This window comes from Hydra vulgaris, chromosome 05 (genome assembly GCF_038396675.1).
Source record: "Hydra vulgaris chromosome 05, alternate assembly HydraT2T_AEP".
NCBI lineage: Eukaryota > Metazoa > Cnidaria > Hydrozoa > Anthoathecata > Hydridae > Hydra > Hydra vulgaris.
Window position 1 is genome coordinate 34,138,773 of NC_088924.1, and position 19,729 is coordinate 34,158,501.

The window sequence follows — 19,729 nt, forward strand, 5'->3', positions numbered from 1 at the left end:
TAATGAAAACTAATATGTTGGGTAAAAAGCAGTGAAAAAACACTTACCAAGTTTCAGTATTTTAGATTCCCCACTTGATTTGCTCAGTCACACTGTACCATTTGGAGATGCATCCTGGGTTCCCAAAACAGTAGGTGCAAGAACTCCTGCGCTTTTTGCGTCTATTTTTGCAAGTGCAATCAGGTTTGTACTTCTAGTTCTAGGGGTGCACTTATGAGATAAACCCGGTCCAATCACAGTGAGGCATTTTGTGCATCTTTTTTTAACTTTAGATGATTTCTCTTGAGTAGAACTTCTGGACAATTTGTGCACATTCCGTTTGGAAGATGATCATCATTAAAGTCTAATGCTTTTGGAGAGTGTTTTGCCAATCTGCTTATCAAGAAAGGTGTTCGATCACATTTTGACATGCAGAGAATGGAAACTGTGTTTCGACACATAGCATGAGTTTTAGCAGAACTGGGCATTTTAAATTCATTTTTTCAGTTCCTCTAAAAAAACTTTATTAATTTTAGTTTGAATACTAGAACAAAAATGATGAACTTAAAAAAATGTTGTGGATTAACAAGAAATCAAAACAAAACTGATGTTCAACATTAGAGATGTGGTGGGTTCTAGTTTTGTAGAAGTAAAAGAATTTTTTTGTTAGAGTTGGAATTTTTAAGAATTTTTGTTGTTATTTATTCTATATTTGCAATAAAATATCAATATAAGCTTATAAAAATGATTTTACTTCATAAAACCCTTTGAAAAAAATTCATAATATGAGCATTTTTACAATAAAAATATTAAAATTGAAATTTCTCTCTCGGACGGTAATAGTTGATTTTAAAACCACTTGCAATGGTATCCCAAGGGTCCATATTATCACCCCTCTAAAGGACTTTTTCGGGTGTTTTCATTGATGACTCACCCCAAAATTTCCCAACCGTGTAAAATTTTTATTTATCAACATTGAAATTTTTGAAAAAATGAAAACGTCATTAAAAATAATATTATCACGTCAATTTTCTGCTAATGATTATTTGATATCTTTAAATTTTAAAAAACAAAATTTATGACTCATTTTACAGGGTTATGCGGAAATTAAATTATGCAGAAATATAAACTATTTTATGCGGAAATATTAATTCTTTTATGGAGATATATAAATTATTTTATGCGAAATATAAATCAAAATAAGAAAATCAAAATATAAGTAAGATTTTTTAAAGTTAAAAAAGTAAGATAAGAAAATATAAGTGAGATTTTTAAAAGTTTTTAAAAAAAAGTTAAATATAAGCTTGGTGGCAGCCATTTCAAACTCAAGGATTGAGTTTATTTAATAAATTACGGTTTTTTTTTTCTTAAATTTCTAATTTTAATTTTTTTTTTTTCTTATTGATATTTTCTTATTTTGTTTTTCTTATTTAAATATATATTCCCGCATAACCCTGTAAAGAAATAAGCTGTGTTTTAAAAGACGCAAACAAATCTTCGCCAATATACCAGATTCTGAACTTATTAATTGAAACTGAAAAAATTGTTCTGGCAAATCTGCAATTAACAGAAATTCACAAACACAAACTGGAATCTGTGATAATCTGACTGAATCAGGGTTTCATATATCTCAGACGTTTGTTTCTAGGCAACTTAAAATAATAAAAATCACTAGAAAGCGTTGATCACTGGTTCCACAAGAAAGGAACAGTATAAGAAATCTTGATTTAAGACAGAGTTATGCAAGAGAGATTAAACATTTCGCGACGTTAGAATTATCTTGTTCTATTTCCAGATTTTTGAAACAAAACAGTTTAAAAAAAACAAAACAATTAAAAAAAAAAAAAACTTTAAGGACGGCATATAAAAATATTTTTATAACTTATGCTTTCTCTGCAACTTTTTTACTTATAACTTAGGTTTCAATACAGTAGAAAAACATTATTCTGAGGGACATAAAACTATCAATGACTCAAGTTTTTCGAATAGTGGAGATAGAACAAGATAGTTCTAACGTCGCGATATATAGGGGAGAGTGGGGTATTGGCGAACACCTAAGCGGGAATGCAAATTAAAGACACCAGTTATACAAAATTGATCATATTTATTGCTTATCAATTAGTTTAACTACTCAGTCACAAACCCTCAAAAGGAATTTTTAAAAATCTTATTATAAAATAAAAATTTATGCCAGAAATAAAACCATTGGTGTTCGGAATTACCCTGCCTACGTGGGGTAATTCCGAACACATTGGGGGGAAATCACAAGCACTGTTGTGTAATAGCGAATAAAAAGCTAATTGTAATAACTAAGTCTAAAAACTATATTATGCAACAAAAACAAAAAAAAGGAGTGACTTTATTTCCATAGAAGCTACAACAGAGTGTTACTCAAGAAAAAAGTTGCATAAAATTATCAGAAAAATTTAAAATCAAATTATAGTGAACAACATCCGCAGCTTCATTACACTACTGCACGTCTGGAACTGAGCATAGGATCCCTTCTCAGCAGGTAAAAAAAAATTGTCGAATTTATTTTTTTACAATGCTGTTTTGACCATGTTCGGAGTTACCCCGCGTTCGCCATTACCCCACTCTCCCCTAGACATCAATGCTTTTTTGGATGAAACGGGGTTCAATCTCCACACCTCGTCTAATTATATGGATAATCATTGGATATGCTCCAATAAATACGAAAACATAAGTTGTCAGTTTCAAAATCGTAAAGAAATAAAAAAACGTTCGAGATTTAATAAACGACCTGAAATGGAACTTTATTAACTATTATGATAGCACTTCTCATCTATTACCTAATGCGTTGGCAAGGAATGTATTTATTTAATAAGTAAATTATTTGATAAGCTGATATTGTTCAACTCATTCATGAATTGAATATAATTTTTTTTCTATTAATTATATTTTATGTATTTCTTATTTCGGACTTTTAATTTATTTTACGGTGTTATGCGGAAATTTGAATTAAAATAAGAAAATCAAAATAAGATAATATAAATAAGAAAATACAGAATAAAAATTAAAAAAAAATGAACCTGTAGTTTATTAGATAAACTCAATCCTTGAGTTTGAAATGGCTGCCACCAAGCTTTTATTTTAACTTTGTTTAAAAAACTTTAAGATAAATTAAATCTTAATTTCTAATCTAAATTTTCGTACTTTAATTTTCTTATCTTAGTTTATATTTCCGCATAAAAATAGTTTATATTTCCGCATAAAAATAGTTTAAAAAAAGTCTGCAAAAAAATAAAAAGTAAAATAGACACACAATTTTAAAACGTTTTTAATTTTTAAATACGCATTCAATAAATTTAAATTTTCAGAACAGCTTTATGTTGACAACACAAAGAGATTGCATCAGAATTTTTTTGTAAAAACATTTCTATCAAAACAGGCGGATAAAAATAATTAGAGCAAAAAAAACTCCATTTTTTATTTCAAAAAACTTTGAATATATTATGAGTTTTATATAATCCTGTTAGAGTCTCTCAAGTATTAGTTGAGGAGCACACCCTAAAAGTTTCAAGTTAATTGATTTTATAATTTTTGAGAAAATCCGTTTTAGGTTATGTGTAATACCAGTAAAATAATTCTATAAAGAACACATTTAAAAAACGTTTTTTTTTTAAATGTTTCCCTGAAGAGTAAGATTATTTAAACTACAGTAAAATCTTGGTAACTTGGACCTCCAAGGGATCAAGGAAAACGATTCGACAAAACAAATGTTCAACTAAAAAAAAGTAAAACAATTGTTCTTGCATTCAGAAAACAGTTTGAAAACAAAAGTTTAAGTGAAACGGTGTTCGACTAACCGATAACTAAGCGTATGTCTTCTAAGCAGTAAAATAGAGAGGTACATATTAAGATTTTAGGTTACAAAAGCAAATGATTATGGAAGAAAATTGACTAAAATACTTCTTTACTTTTTCTTACTGAAATACTTCTTTAGATACACTATCAAGTTTATAGGTTACAAATGCAATTGTTTATGGAATAAAATTGACCAAAAATACTTTTTTACTAGGGGCATTGCTGACTTTATTTAAAAAAATAAGATATACTTGTAAAATTGAGTTTTATGTATGTATGTATGTATTTATGTATGTATGTAATAAGGGGGGGGGGGGGGGTAAATCCTTAAAAAGTACCGAGTGGGTTTTTTTTAAAAAAAAAGGTCCTCAAAACGAAAATTTAACCGACTGAATTGTGTCAAATACCCGACTAGCCGACTAAATTCGTGAAAAAACTTACTCTAACTTCAAAATCACCTTCTTCGGGGGAAAGGGGGGGGGTGTAACACACAACACACACCCGTAAAATCGCCTCTATAAGTATGTATATAAGTATGTTATTTAAAAGCATAACAAGTTATGAATTAAAACAAATGAGTATTTCATAAAATTAATAAAAGAGGATTTTTGATGACTTTGTACAGTTTCTGTTAGTTTCTCCTAACTACATAACAAAGCTTGTTTATTTTTTCTCAATATTGATAGTAACAATATTTCAATTTATTTTTGAAATAAATTCCGAAATTATTATATATACTATGTAGTTATAGTAATTATTTATAAATACTATGCAGTTATGAAAATATATATAGAAAAAAAAATTAACAATAAAAATAAAATAATATTAAAAAAATAAAATTGTATCAAAACACAAAAAATAAATGCTATTTTCAAAATTATAGTTATAAGTAAAAATATTAGCAAGTTAAAAATTCTTATATTTTATTTATAGCTTTAATGAAACCTTTCGTTTTTAAATTATAAATTAGCTCACAAAATCGACGTGTTTAAACGATTTCGATCGTCAAACGATCGTTAAGCGGTTGGTTACAATTATCTTAAATAAAATATATGGCATATAAACTTTCATATCAGGACGTCTTGTCGTACTTTACTCATATTTTATTCAAAATAAAAGAAATAATTTTGTGTTTTTAAATTATTAAAAAAAATTATAAAACTTTACGTTTAAAAAAATAAATATTTTTTTTGTTTAACTAAGCTAGCCAGTAGCATATCTTTTTTAACACTAACTTTTTAAAAACAAAAAAGAATGTATTTTTTTGTTGTTATGTTAACATATCTTACTTCTTCTATTGTAACTTTAACAGAAATATCAGTTAAAGTATACTATTGGCCGTTACCGCCTTATATTTTTGAAAAATCGAACACGACGGACGGTATTTTTAAAATGCATATGAAAAAGATAATACCTTACTGCGAAAGAAAACGCAGCTTCACAATAAATGTCGAATATAAACAAGTTGCTTCATCTCGTGGAACTTTTAAGATTTATAGCAACCAAGTATCTTTGAATGATGAAGTGAGTATATGGGGACCTTTTATTTCATACAACACAACTGGAGAATTAAACCATGTTTATCAAAGTAGCTACAGAGCTTTAGAGTTTTCCAAAGGATCAAACATGGTTTTTATTGTTTTAAAAAAAGAAATTCATCTTATAAACAAACTTGCAAGAGCTTTTAAATCGAATTACATATTAATTATAATATTATTATTTTTTTCAATTTTCTTTGGAATTTTAGTATGGCTTTCAGAGCATCGTGACAATGACGGGTTTAATAAATCGTTTTATAAAGGTGTATTTACAGGAATTTGGTGGAGTGTTGTTACAATTACAACAGTAGGTTACGGTGATGTATTCATTGAGAAATCCGTCACTAAAATTATATCGGTAATATTTATTTTTGCAGGACTTTTTTCTTTAAATGTTATGACAGCTTTAATTACTGAATCTATTTTTGGGGATTTGACCAGTAGTCTTTATAACCAGTCAGTCGCGGTTTTAAATGATTCCGACGAGCAAAGAGTTGCAAATTATGATTTCAAAGCAAAGATCAAACTAGCCGATTCTTACGATGAAACAATTAGGCTGGTGCGTAATGGAACCGTATTTTCTGCCCTTGTTAAGGAAGATGTTGCAGCATGGATGCAATCATCGATTGTGGGCGAAGGTAAAAATGAACCACTGGTGGTTGTTCAAAAAATACAACGAGATTTTTCAACAAACTTTTTAGCGGAGCGCAGCAAACCGTATATTGACTTTTTTTCACCATGTTTCAAAGACTTTGAAAAAGAACAATATACAGTTCCTGATAATATGTTCAAACGAATAGTGCAAGCACAAAATGTGTATTTTCCAAATCTTGACGAATACCTTAGTGAAAAAATAGTTATTTACTTGCTGTTAAGTTCAACCTTGATCATTATGTTATCATTTATAATCAAACTTAGATCAATAAAAATGAAGAAAAGGACATATTTTTTTAAGCAAAAATAATGTGTGTATACATATATATATATATATATATATATATATATATATATATATATATATATATATATATATATATATATATATGAAAAATACACGAATAAAATTTTCACAATTTTGATTAAAGATTTAAATTTAAATTGTCTAATGAAACGCAGCTATAATGTAGCAGAATATTTTCTATACATCTTTCTACGTACGCGTAAAATGCTTTATCGTTTAAGGAAACAATAAATAAATCATTAAATGAATATGGAAATTGTTTAATGATTTTAAATACTTTGCATCTGAACTATGTAGATATTCTTAGTTATAGAACCACGCAAAAAAATTGCTTTATGATAATATGTCATACATGCAGAGCCGTACCAAGGGCGGGGCCGGCCGGGCCGCGGCCTGAGGCGCCAAAATTGGGAGGGCGCAAACTTTAATAAATTAAAAAAACAATAATCAGTTTATGAAACGAATTTTTACGGCGTCGCTGCTGTTGATAAGAAAATTAATTAAAATTCCGCCTCTTGACACAAACTCTTAAATATTAATGCTCATATACTGAATAAAAAAGCGTCCTATAACATTAATATACCTTTGATAACTTTTGAGCATTATAATTCTATTATGAGTCGAACCCAAAAGTTATCTGGTGCTGAATTTAAGAAGAAAAGAAAACAGCGCCAAGAAAGTGACGAGAAACTACAAAACTGTTTCAAAAAGTGGTTGGTAACAAACTCAGTGGAAACAAATTATTTCAGAGGATATTTGTATTGAAATTAATAACAATTCAACAGATCCTTTAATTGATTTTAATTGAGTTCAGATCATCATTTGGAATTAATTTAAGAGGAGATTTTCATCAGCCAAAGTCAAGAAGAATTTTGCATAACTGATTTAGAACCAACCAGGGAAGATGAAAATGCCTAGCTTTCAGGCCGAGCTGAAATGGACGAGGATGAACTTCATTCAGAAATCTCAGAAATTCCAGTGGCCTCGGAAGAAAATTTTCAACATAGGGATCCAGCAACATGGCCTAATATAACGGACAAAACAAGATGCTTTTTGATTGAGCAATGGCCAGAGCAAGACAGAAGAGAATTTTTCCCAAACACGCTGTGTGATTTTGACAACAGAATGCGACACTTCAGCTCAAAATGGTATGAAAAAATTCATCCCAATGGTAAAAAATTTGTTCGCATTTGGCTGCAGTACAGCAATAAAAAAGATTCTTTATTTTGTTTTTGCTGTTTGTTATTTTTAACAACAAAAACCAACAATTTCTCAGAAATTTCTAAAGGGTTTTGTGACTGGAAAAAACTAAACCCAAGAATTCCTGAGCATGAAAACAACAATGAACACCAAAGATGCTATTCTGATCGGAAAACTCTTGAAAAAAACCTCAAGGAAGGAAAGAACCTGAATTCTGATCTGTTGAGAGTTATTAGTGGAGAGATGAAAAAGCGGAGAGATATCTTAAAAGTGATTGTTGATGCAATTTTGTTCTCTGCCAAGAACAATCTTGCCCTTCGGGGAACAACAGAAGACATCGGTCAACAAAACAGTGGCATTTTTCTGAGCTTAATTGAGTTGATTAGCCATTATTATCCTTTAGTGGTTGAACACATTGCGTCCGTTAAAGCAAATAAAACCACAACATCCTACTTTTCTCCTTGAATTCAAAATGAGCTGATTGAGTTACTTGGGCAGAAAGTCAGGAAAGAAATTTTGTCAAACATCAAAGAAGCTAAATACTACTCTGTTCTGTTTGACTGCACTCCAGATACCTCCCACAAAGAGCAGATGACTCAGATCATTAGGTATGTCCGCATCGGTGATGAAACCTGCACAATTAAGGAAAGCTTTGTGGACTTCATTGAGTCTCGCCAAAAAACCGGAAAAGGTCTTGCAACAGAGATAACTGAAAAATTGGAGAAGGATGGTCTAAGCATTTCCGATTGCCGGGGCCAAGGCTATGACAATGGAGCCAATATATCTGGAAAATACAATGGCGTCAAAGCTCACATCCATTCTCTTAATGAGTCAGCAAGATTTGTTCCATGCGCAGCTCACACTTTAAATCTTGTTGGTATTCATGCTGCTGAGGTTTCCCACTCATGATTACGTTTTTTGGAAAGGTTCAAGCCATCTTTAACTTTTTTTCAAGCTTCACGTCAAGATGGGAAAAACTGATGAAAACGTTGACCATCTCATTAAAGGGAAATAGTGACACAAAATGGTCTACCAAAAAAGAAGCAATTACACCATTGCACAGACAAATCAAAGATGTTCTTGAAGTTTTGGAATCCATTATCCACAATCCCATGACAAATGCTGTCACAGTTAGCGGTGCAAAAGAACTTCTCATTCAAATTGATTTCAATTTTTTGTGTTTGTTGGATTTCTGGTGTCAAATTCTTTCTCTAATTGACCGGGAAAACAAACTGCTTCAGTCAAAAACCATTTCAATTGACATTGCCTCAAAAAAAATGAAATGATTAAAGGCTTCCATTTAGAATTTTCAAGATGTTGGGGTGGACAACATTATCAAAGATGCCACAGAAAAAGCTAACCAGAGCGGAATTGATGGTGGCTTTCCAATCAAGAGGAAGCGCAAAGTGAAGCGGATGGCACTTTATGAAGCTGAAGATGACTCTCACCTTCTCACAGCAGAAACAGAATTCGGATCTCAGTGCAACCTTGTGTTTGACAGCATTATTACACAAGTTGAGTGGCGGTTTGAAGTTGTATCCTGCTGTATCCTCTGATTTTGACTTCCTCAGTTGGCATTCACTCTCTAAAAGTTCAGTGGATGAACTCAAGAAAAAAGCTGCAAATTTATTTCAAATTTACAAGGCAGAGATTTTTCCGATTTCCAGTCAGAAATGGCAAGCTTTAAATATCAAGCTGCTGCAATGATAGACAACTTTAAAAAATCTAGCCCGATCGATATTTTGCAGCTCACTCATAAATATTCTTTGACCAATGCTTATCCCAACACAACAATTGCTATTCGCATCTTCCTCACCATACCAGTCACAGTTGCTACGTGTGAGAGAAGTTTTAGTATACTTAAGCTCATAAAACACTATATGAGGTCAACAATGGGCCAAGAACGTTTGTCTAGTTTGACTATAATTTCAATTGAAAAAGAAGTGGCAAACAACATTGATTTTGATGATGTCATTAGTGAATTTGCCTCAAGAAAAGTCAGAAAAGTGGCATTGAACTAAAGTTTGTGCAACCTTAATGCCAAATTTTACTTATAAATTGATGTGATAAATTTTGTGATCAATAAATCATTTTTTTCGTTTAATTTTCTTCTTTTTTTTTTTTAAGGAGGGGGAGGGGGAAGGGAGAGGAAGAGGGGGCGCAATTTTCTATTCTTGCCCGAAGCGCAAAATTGGCTCGGTACGGCCCTGCATACATGTACTAACAGTCGCATCCCACATTTCTGTGATGTAATGTTAAAAAGTACAATAAAGTTCTCGGGAATGTTATTAAAATATTGTAGCTTTTACATTTCTTAAGCATGTTTAATTTTACTTGTTCTTCGAAGAAAAAAGGTTAAGGTGGTAATACAGTAATTAAAAAAAATTGTATTCAACTTTTACAAATATCTTTTTTTTTCCTCAAATGGTATAATATACTATAAGCTAAATAAATTTAAAAAAAATTAAATTATTATTTATTATTCTTTAAAGGTCAATAAATGGGGTAAGCGGCGAGAAAAATTTTTCAGCAACCATTTATAATTTATGATTGAAATTTTAGCTTTTGATATATAATGTATGTCATTGTGTTACGAACTAAAAGATTTAAGTTAGGTCTAAAACTCAAAAAAATATTAGCGTTTTGGTAAATTTTGGGCAAAAATGGAGTAATTAAGGGTACAAAATCTTTAAAAAAATACTAAACGAGAGAAGAAGTAAAGATTATTCTCTTGTACGATATGTATTCTAATACAATAAACAAATTTGATAATAAGTTTTGAAAATATCTCCGTCGCCAGCTTAAAAAACATGATTTAGAGCAGGGGTGGCCACAACTTTTTTGATAAGGGCCAAAGTTGGCTTTTCAACTGTTAAATGAGGCCGGAGATTTTTAACAATATAGTTTTTTAAAAATATTTTATTCAAAAATATTGATTTGCAAAGGAATAACACTCAAACACGCATATTTACTAGCTAACAACATATGCTGGTCACAAGGCTATTAGGTATAATACAAATTAAAGTTTATTGGTAATCACGAACCTGCCTTTTTTTCACAATATTTTTAATGTCAATAGGCAACTGACTGGTTGTGATTCTTAATGTATTATGCAAGTTAGTATCTGTCAGTACAGATCTTGTTTTGGATTTTGCAAATTTCATACGAGAAAAAACACTTTCACACAAATATGTACTACCAAACAAGACACCCATCATTTTTGCATTGTTGACTAAGTTGGTGTACTTATTTTGGTCAAGATTTTTGTAAAATAACAATAAATTTTGTTTATTATATGCTTCTCTCAAAGCATCGCTGCATTGAAGATCAATTAACTTCATTTGGAATTTATCTGGTACAATTTCAATATCAGCAGAGAATAGCACTGTGAACAATTGGATTTTGTCTGCATGATTCTTAACATCTGCAAACCTTTTTGAAAATCTTGTTTTCAATTCGGCAATACAGGTAATAAGTTTTGCTGTGTTTCCAGGATTCAGCTCACCCAAAGTTGGGAAATGACTGAAATTTCCAGTTCTTAACTGCTGCTCCCACAAAGTTCTTAACTGCTTTCCAGTTCTTAACTCCCACAAAGTTAATTTCAACTGAAAAGCTAGAATGTTGTACATTTTTTAATTGATCTTTTCCTTGGAGTTCTTTGTTAAGTATATTGTAATGTTGGGTCAATTGATCTTTTCCTTGGAGTTCTTTGTTAAGTATATTGTAATGTTGGGTCAATTGATCTTTTCCTTGGAGTTCTTTGTTAAGTATATTGTAATGTTGGGTCAATTGATCTTTTCCTTGGAGTTCTTTGTTAAGTATATTGTAATGTTGGGTCAAGTCTACTATAAATGCAAATTTTTCAATAAACTCTTTTTCTTCTAACTCTGGTGGATAATCTTTGTTGATAATTTTGAAAAAATCTAACATATTTTGTCTCAAATCATAAGTTTTTTTCAGCATATTACCTCTAGAAAGCCATCTCACCTCAGTATAATAAAACAGACCACCATATTCAGAGTCATTTTTAGCAAGAAAAGCCTCAAATTGCCTACTTCGTAATGCACTGGACTTAATGCTGTTTATTGCTTTACCTACTACAGAGATTACATTTGCCTCCTTAAATTATACTCTTTGCACACTGAAACCGATTCATTACATACTAAGCATACTAGCACTTTTTATTACATTCAACAAAAAAAAATTTAGTTTGCCATTCATCATTAAATAAACGACATTCCTTGTCGATTTTTTGTTGTTTTGAATTTGAAGATGCCTTTTACAATTAAAAAAAGCAAATGGTAATTGCCGCAGTGCCGGAAATTAATCCTGCGATTAATTGCCGGCAGGACTTTTTAAATATAATTTTAATTATTTAAAGCGATTGTTTTTTTACAAAAAATAGTTTAAAATTTATTAATTTATAGATTTAAATATTATATAATTTATTAATATTATATATGTTTATAGTTTTTTTATTATCTTTACAATTAACTGAAGGGCCGGATAAAAGGTTGCTGAGGGCCGGAGAAATAAAAAAAAAAGTAAATAAACAAAATTCAAAATTTTCACTTTATTTCATTACATCAACTAATGTTAAAATTTTGATCGCAAAAACTTTTTTATATTACTATCAATAATTTTTTCTTGATTTTGTTTCATAGTTACATTGCTTTTCTGCTTCCGAGATTTGTTTGGTGCCCTTGCGTAAACTACAATTTTATCCATCATTACAAAGTGTCAATTCCAAACTTATTAAAAAAGTTATTTAAAAATTGTTGAAAAATATATAAAGAAAGAGTTGTGATCAATTAATTAGCTAAGTGAATTTATTATTTGTTTATAAAATTTTTTTTTAAAGATATGCGTTAGGAAAGTTTCTTTTAAAGATATGCGTTTTCTTTTAAAGATATGCGTTATTTAAAACTAAGTTTTGGATCTTTGTTGATCGTTAACTACAAATTTATATTCCTTATTATAGTTGTTTATGTGATAATTGCATTTTATTGTTGTTTTGAAATATCTATTTTATTTATCAATTAAGAAATTTATTTAAGATACTGAAGGAATTTAGTTAAGAATATTATTAAGAAAATTATTAAAGATATTATTAAGAATTGAGGTTCATAAGATTCATTTATTAAGTATAATTGTACACAAAATTATTTAAGTTAATATATAAAGTCAAGGTCAAAGGTTATATTATTATTTATTATTATTTTTGCTTCGAGGGTTCAATTTTACTGGACATTTTGTTGATAAGAGATTTTATTAATTCATTCATCGAGGTCTTAGTTTGAAAAGGCCATACAGTTGTATTTAAAGCCATATAACATTTTTATATATAATTTATTTATTTTCTTATTCTTATTATGTCTAATCTTGCTAATAAACGTAGAGGACGAACGGTGGCCGTCAACTCAATCATTTGGTTGGTGGTTTGCACGGAGATTTAATGAGTTGACGAGTCTGAAAAATACAGCCATCGATAAGTATTTTAAAATTACACAGTTTGATTGCGATATATATTATCTTTGATTGAGGTGGATGAAGAGTTAGAACAAGAAGAAATTACGAGTACAGAGTTTTTTATAAGCGTACGAGTACAGAGTACAGAGTACAGAGTACAGAGTTTTTTATAAGCGTACGAGTACAGAGTACAGAGTACAGAGTACAGAGTTTTTTATAAGCGATCTATTTTAGGTATAGTAGATTTTATTAATAAAAATATTGTAGATGATATAAGTTCGAATAAGTTTATTAGCAAGACAGTTAAGCTTCCCGCTCTTAAATTAAAAATATTTAACGGTAAACAAGAAAATCGGCAAACTTTTTATGAAAATATTGATTGCGCTATAAATAGGCATAGGGAATTGTCTGATATACAAAAATTGACTTATCTTAAAAATTTATTTAAAGGTCAGGCCTTATCGGCAATTATAGGATTAACCTTATCTAATGAAAACTATTCAGTAGCTTTAAATATATTAAAAAATAGACTTTCCAATAAGCAATTCTTAATTTCAATTCATATGAAAAAATTGCTATAACTAGAAAAAGTTAAGGGTGTTAAAAATATAATTTATTAAGGAAAATGTTTGATACAATAGAAATACGAATTCGGAGTTTGGAAAATCTTTTAGTAGATTAAAATATGTATGGATCAATTTTAATTCCTATCTTATTGGAAAAATTCCCAGAGGAATTAAATTTAATTATAAATAGAGAATTACATTCACCATTAGCTTTACTGCATAACTGTTTAATGTGTTCCCCAAATTTTATATCTTCATCAACTGTTATACATATAGTTTTACATTATCGGAGGCAAAAACCATTATATTACCTATTTTTAACAATAAAATAAACTAAAAGAAATTGGAACTTATCTGGGTTAGCAACCATCGAGTTTAACTGAAACCAATTGATGATATTGGTTGGTTCTTTTTGCAAACGAAAAATAACCTTCTCAAACCTAAAATCACAAGCAAAGCAAAATGTTCCGTATCTTTAATAAATAAAAATAAATCATTTATAAAGATATTGAACAAAATAGGTTCAAGGATTGACCCTTGAGGCACTCCAGATAGTATTACGGAAATTATTTTGCCATAAATTCTGGTTAAACTTGTTACTAAACCGATTATCTGTCTCGTTAGCGTATAAAGTATTTGCAGTTATGGGATTTCTAAAATTTTCATAATTACTATGCGTATTTTCTCTTGCACTTATTTCATCTTTTATTATTTTACCATTAGCCATTTAGCTCTTTCACATATAAGAAATTTTTTTATCCCGTCATAAATCTATTTTGCTGTTTAATGCTTTTATTTTGTCTAACTTTTCTTATTGTCCTCTAATTTGAATTTTTTGTTCAAAAAAAGATGACAAACAAATAAATAGAACTTATAAAAAAGCTCTAATTATAGTCTATAAAAGATTTGATTTGTCTTTGGATGAATTATTGAATTTTAATAACAGTCCAAGAATCCATCTAACAAATTTGAGATTTCTTATGATCGAAACTTTTAAATCTATTAATCGTCTAAATCCAGTATTTATAAAAAACCATTTTTCATTAAAAAATCTTGCGTATAAACTCCGTTGTAGCAAAAAACTCGTTCTACCTCCTAAAGGCTCCATTTATTATGATTCATACTGTACGTTATAAAGAGGCACCTCGCTCTGGAACACTTTAAATAATAAGACCATGTCCGCAAAAAGTCTTAAGGTGTTCAAAAAACATATCAAGAATTGGTATGGTAACAATTGATTTTGCATAATTTGTTTTTAAAATTTTGTTTTATTTTATACTGGCTTATATCTTTAGTTAAGATTGTATTACTATAAATATATATTTTTTTAAAATTGAAACAATTGTAAATTTTCATAACATTTTTTTTTTTTTAATGAAATAATTGTAATTTTCTTATGACATTTTTATGTGTGTGTGTACTGTATATAAAGTTAAATGTGTTGATTTAAATTAGTTTTAGTGTTAACTAAAACTATCTTGTAAAAATCAACTTGAAATAAAGTTTTTAAATTAAATTAAAAAAGTCCAAATTTTTCTACAAATTTAATTACATGTGTTTATTTTAAAAAAAATCATAAATCTTATTATTGTAATTTAGTGACTGATGTTTTAGCTACACTCTAAATTTAAAAGTGTTAAATTACACTAAAAAGGTGTGCAGCATAAAATACACCAAAACAGTGTTAATTTGCACCGTTTTAGTGTATTTTATGCTGCACACCGTTTTAGTGTTAATTTACACCGTTTTGGTGTATTTCATGCTGCACACCGTTTTAGTGTCAATTTACACCATTTAAGTATATATCATGATGCACACCGTTTTAGTGTAATTTACACCGTTTTGATATTTCATGCTGCACACAATTTAAGGGTTAATTTACACCGTTTTAGTGTTCATTTTTGGCGTTGATAACAACATACATACACAAATTATTATTTATAAAATACAAAAAACTACATTCATATTTACGTTCTACTCATAAAAAAAAGCTGTGTTTATAAAAATCGTACAATTACAATAAAGATTTTAATAGTTGATTTGCCTTTATTGATAAAGGAAGATTTTTTTTTAAAATCGCAACTGCCAACATGTCCCAAAATGATTTTGATCCTGAAGGATATTCCAGGTTGAACGCATAAAAAAAACATAATTTGGCGTGTATAATATCAACAAGATATTATAAAATTTTAAACTATATTATGACATACCTGTGGTGTCTTTAAAGCCTTTCTCAGAAGATCTCCGTTTGAAGCTTAAAAAGCTCTGCAAGTAGGAACTTTAAGACCACCATCCAGTTCAACCTCTTGATGCCAAAGTTCCTCGCTATGAATGATTGCTGGAAAACGATTTATAATATCAGCAACTTTAGGGTAGCTAATAGAAATCCATTCTTTGCGTTGACGAAAGGTATATTACATACGCTTTTTGAGAAAATCAACATCTTGCTCGCATTTCCTCATTTCAGCTTGCATAGCTTGCTCATGAAATTGATAGCTAAAATCATCTTCTCCATCATTATCAGCATTTTGTGTGACAGTTGAAATAGAAGAATTTATTTTACGCCTACACACATAAATATGTATATCAATAAATCTCTCTCTCTCTCTATATATAATATATATATATATATATATATATATATATATATATATATATATATATATATATATATATATATATATATGATATATATATATATATATATAATATATATATATATAATATATATATATATTATATATATATATATATATATAATATATATATATAATATTTATATATATTATATATATATATATAATATATATATATATATATATATATAATATATATATATATATATATATATATATATATATATATATATATATATATATATATATATATATATATATATATATTGTGTGTATAAGTCAATGTGTGTACTTACCATTTTTCATAAAAATTGCTGACCAGAACATTTTTTACAAAAAAAACATACTTACAAGGCCAATAAATACCGGATACACAAAAATGTTCCCGTAAATAACTCTATTGGTATAAATATGCTTTATTTATTACTTACTTGCACTGAAATGCTTTTTTTTCTGGCAATAGGTTTCTTCTAAAGTTTTTAAACTTATTCGTTAGACTTATTTAACCACATCGAGCCATCTCCATTTATGTCTATGAGGGTTGGAAACCGTAGAAGCATTTTATTCACTACTGCCCTCAGATCTTCGCGATAATGGTACCTTTTTAAAAAAAAAAGTATAATTACTGTTAAAAAATAAACCAATATAATATAAGGTCAAATTATGTTTTACACTTTGATTTAAAATAATGTCAAATTATTAAAAATTGTAATTAATATTATTATACTAACAATGTGGTTTTGCAAATTGACATAAACAGCAGATCTACAATCTTGTAGAGGATGTTAAATTGACTGGGATAGGCTGATCTCCATTAAATTGAGGAGGAAAATCAGGAAGTTCTAAGGTTAGCCTCTTACGATAAACACTCAAATTTTTTTCAGATAATTAGGTTAAAGAAATGTTCTTTGAAGTCAATGGTGGTGAAGTTAATACGGTATTACTTGTACTTTCAGCTTCCATTACACTATAAAAACAAAACAATGCAATTAAATGTGACAGAGCTTTGGTAAAGTTTTTATTTACCATAATTGGTATATAACAAGAGCTTTGGAAGACTAAAAATTTGATATATATATATATATCCAATTTTTATTGTAATTTATCATTACAATAAAAATTGAAGATGAGGGTAATGCACTGTATAATGTTGTTTTGGTGATACAGAACTATTGGGAAAATTTTCCATTACTGATACCAAGTGTCTTTCACATATTTCCTTGAACTTTGGTAGTTGTTCTATGTCAAATGATGGTGCAAAACTAATATCCACTAATTGACGCAAAAGCTTCCATGAACTCCACACTGGATCACTTTTGGGAAAATAATCAGCAAAGAGAACACCAAATAATCTCATAAAACACCATATTTGAACTGCTTTGCCCTTAATTTCTTTTTTCACCACAGGCCCAGGTTTATTTGTTTTATCAGCACCTTTGAATTGAAATGTATTCATTAAAGTATTGATCTGTTTCCAAGTTATGAACTTGCTTTCAACTGCATAATTCAATATTAACTTCATCTCCTTCGGGCAACATCCTTCAAGTAGATCATGCATAATGTCAAGAGGAAGAGATAGAACAGGGTGAAAATTCTTGGGACAGTGAAACGGTGAACAACAGACAACACCATAAGCAGTACTCAAAGAAGCATCTTCCTGAACCTTTTCTACTATAGCATTATGATTACTGACAGTTCGTAAAATGCAATCTTTTGATGCAAATAATGTTTTCAATCTGGGTTAAGTTATCATACAATAACGACATGGTCTAGAAGAGTTAAAACCACATGTAAAACCACCAATGAGATGAGATCCTAAGTTATCTCCAAGAAAGCTAACAAAACATACAGGGTAATGTTTGTTCTGTATATATACACCATTTGATTGTAAATCATTTAAGTCATTTATGAATACTTTAAGAATAGCTGGAAGGCCAAATTCTGTAATGTTTCTTGCTGAAGATAACAGAACAAGATTGTGATGCTTTAACTGACTTCTATACTTTTTTTGCAAATTTATAATACAAAAATAAAGACAGAATGCCTTGTGTTTTTTTTGAATTTGTTGCTGCAAAGGGTTTGAATTAGATCCAAAATCATCTGAGTATAATATGATTCCTATACTTTTTGGATGAATAACAAAAAACGTATTCTGCTGAAGTAACTTTCCATGTACAAAATCATCGCGAATTTTTGGAGGATTTGTTATTGAATTTGCATTCTTTATTGCAGATAATTCTAACTGTTCAATCATATTAGCTGAAGACAAATATTGTTTGAGATTTTCTTTGCTTGGAACATAAATGTAGTGTTTTTCTGAATTTGAAAGAAAAACTTTTTCAGGAGTTATATAAGAAAATTCATTCTTTAACAGAGATTCATACTTTGATTTAACTGAACATGTTACAACAGATGGACCCATGATCTCATTGAAGTCTTTTATCATGCATAAGTCTGATAAAATCTCATTGAAAGTGAATTATTTGTTTGTTTAAATGCAGATTCTTTTTCTAAAATAATTATAAATTGTTTCTTTAAAAGAACTACAACTAAAAAAGTAACAGACATGATAATTAGTACAGCTCATTTTTTGACATTTTTAAAAAATTAAACAATTAGGATTTTTTTTTATGGTTATCAGTGCCGTACCCAGACATAATCCATACCGTTTGAACAGTAGGGTACCCTAACTTAAAATTGCATAAATTATAAATTTCAACATTACTAAATAAAGGAATGTAAATGCAAAGAAAAATCACTCTTGTATTAAACTTCAACAGAAATAAAATTTTATAGCTGATAAAAACAATAGTTTTTGAACTTTTTTTTTTTTTAATTTTTAGAAAGTGAATATATTTTCTATATTATATTGATATTATTAATCGAAAATAACATGCATTGAATAACTTTAATATATACTTAATTCATAATTAAAATTGTATTGGCTTATACTTTTAAGATAATGTCATTAAAATCATTTTAAATGATTTCCAATTTAATCACTTTTAAATAACAGAAACATGTTTTTATATAACGCCAGCATTTTAACACTTATAAAAGATATTTCCAAAGAAAAAATTTTGTAATTATTTATATTATTTAAACCTTTATTATTATTTATATTATTTACATTTTTGTTTATATAATTTAATAACATAACTCTTATTATTATATAAATTCTATTATAAATTTAATGCATATGTATTGCAATTTTTTCTTATATCATTATTAGCAGTGAGAAAAAATTTAAACAGAAAACTATTGTAAAAAAGATAGAACCCTTAATAATCTGGCAAGATTCATGTTTTAAAATTACAAGAGGTTGCAAAGCTCTCTTAAGCACCTCGCCTCCTCCCTTTTTATATTCTTTTTTTTTTATATCACTCATTACCATATCATACTATCATATTTTAATATGTATATGTGTTTGTTAAAGAATTACTTCATTTCTTGAACTTCCAATAACTCAGGAGTAGAAGTGATGGGATCATTGTGTGATTCAGGAGAAGTATGATCCTGAATAATATGTGGAACAAATTCTAAAAATTGAAATAA

The 19,729-nt window shown here is 28.8% G+C and overlaps 1 protein-coding gene and 1 long non-coding RNA gene across 2 annotated transcripts; one reads left to right on the forward strand and one right to left on the reverse strand.

Annotated features, from left to right (window-relative positions):
- The first annotated feature begins 7,239 nt into the window (after positions 1-7,239).
- On the forward strand, positions 7,240-7,968 carry LOC136080339 (zinc finger MYM-type protein 5-like). The gene has a single exon (XM_065796956.1). It carries the CDS (start codon positions 7,240-7,242, stop codon positions 7,966-7,968), a length of 729 nt encoding a protein of 242 aa, XP_065653028.1.
- Positions 7,969-15,518: 7,550 nt separating this feature from the next.
- LOC136080800 (uncharacterized) lies at positions 15,519-18,735 on the reverse strand. Its single transcript, XR_010638654.1, has 3 exons — positions 16,906-18,735; positions 16,606-16,774; positions 15,519-16,103 (listed from the first exon to the last, which is right to left on the reverse strand). It is a non-coding gene; the product is annotated as an uncharacterized LOC136080800 (long non-coding RNA).
- Positions 18,736-19,729: the final 994 nt, after the last annotated feature.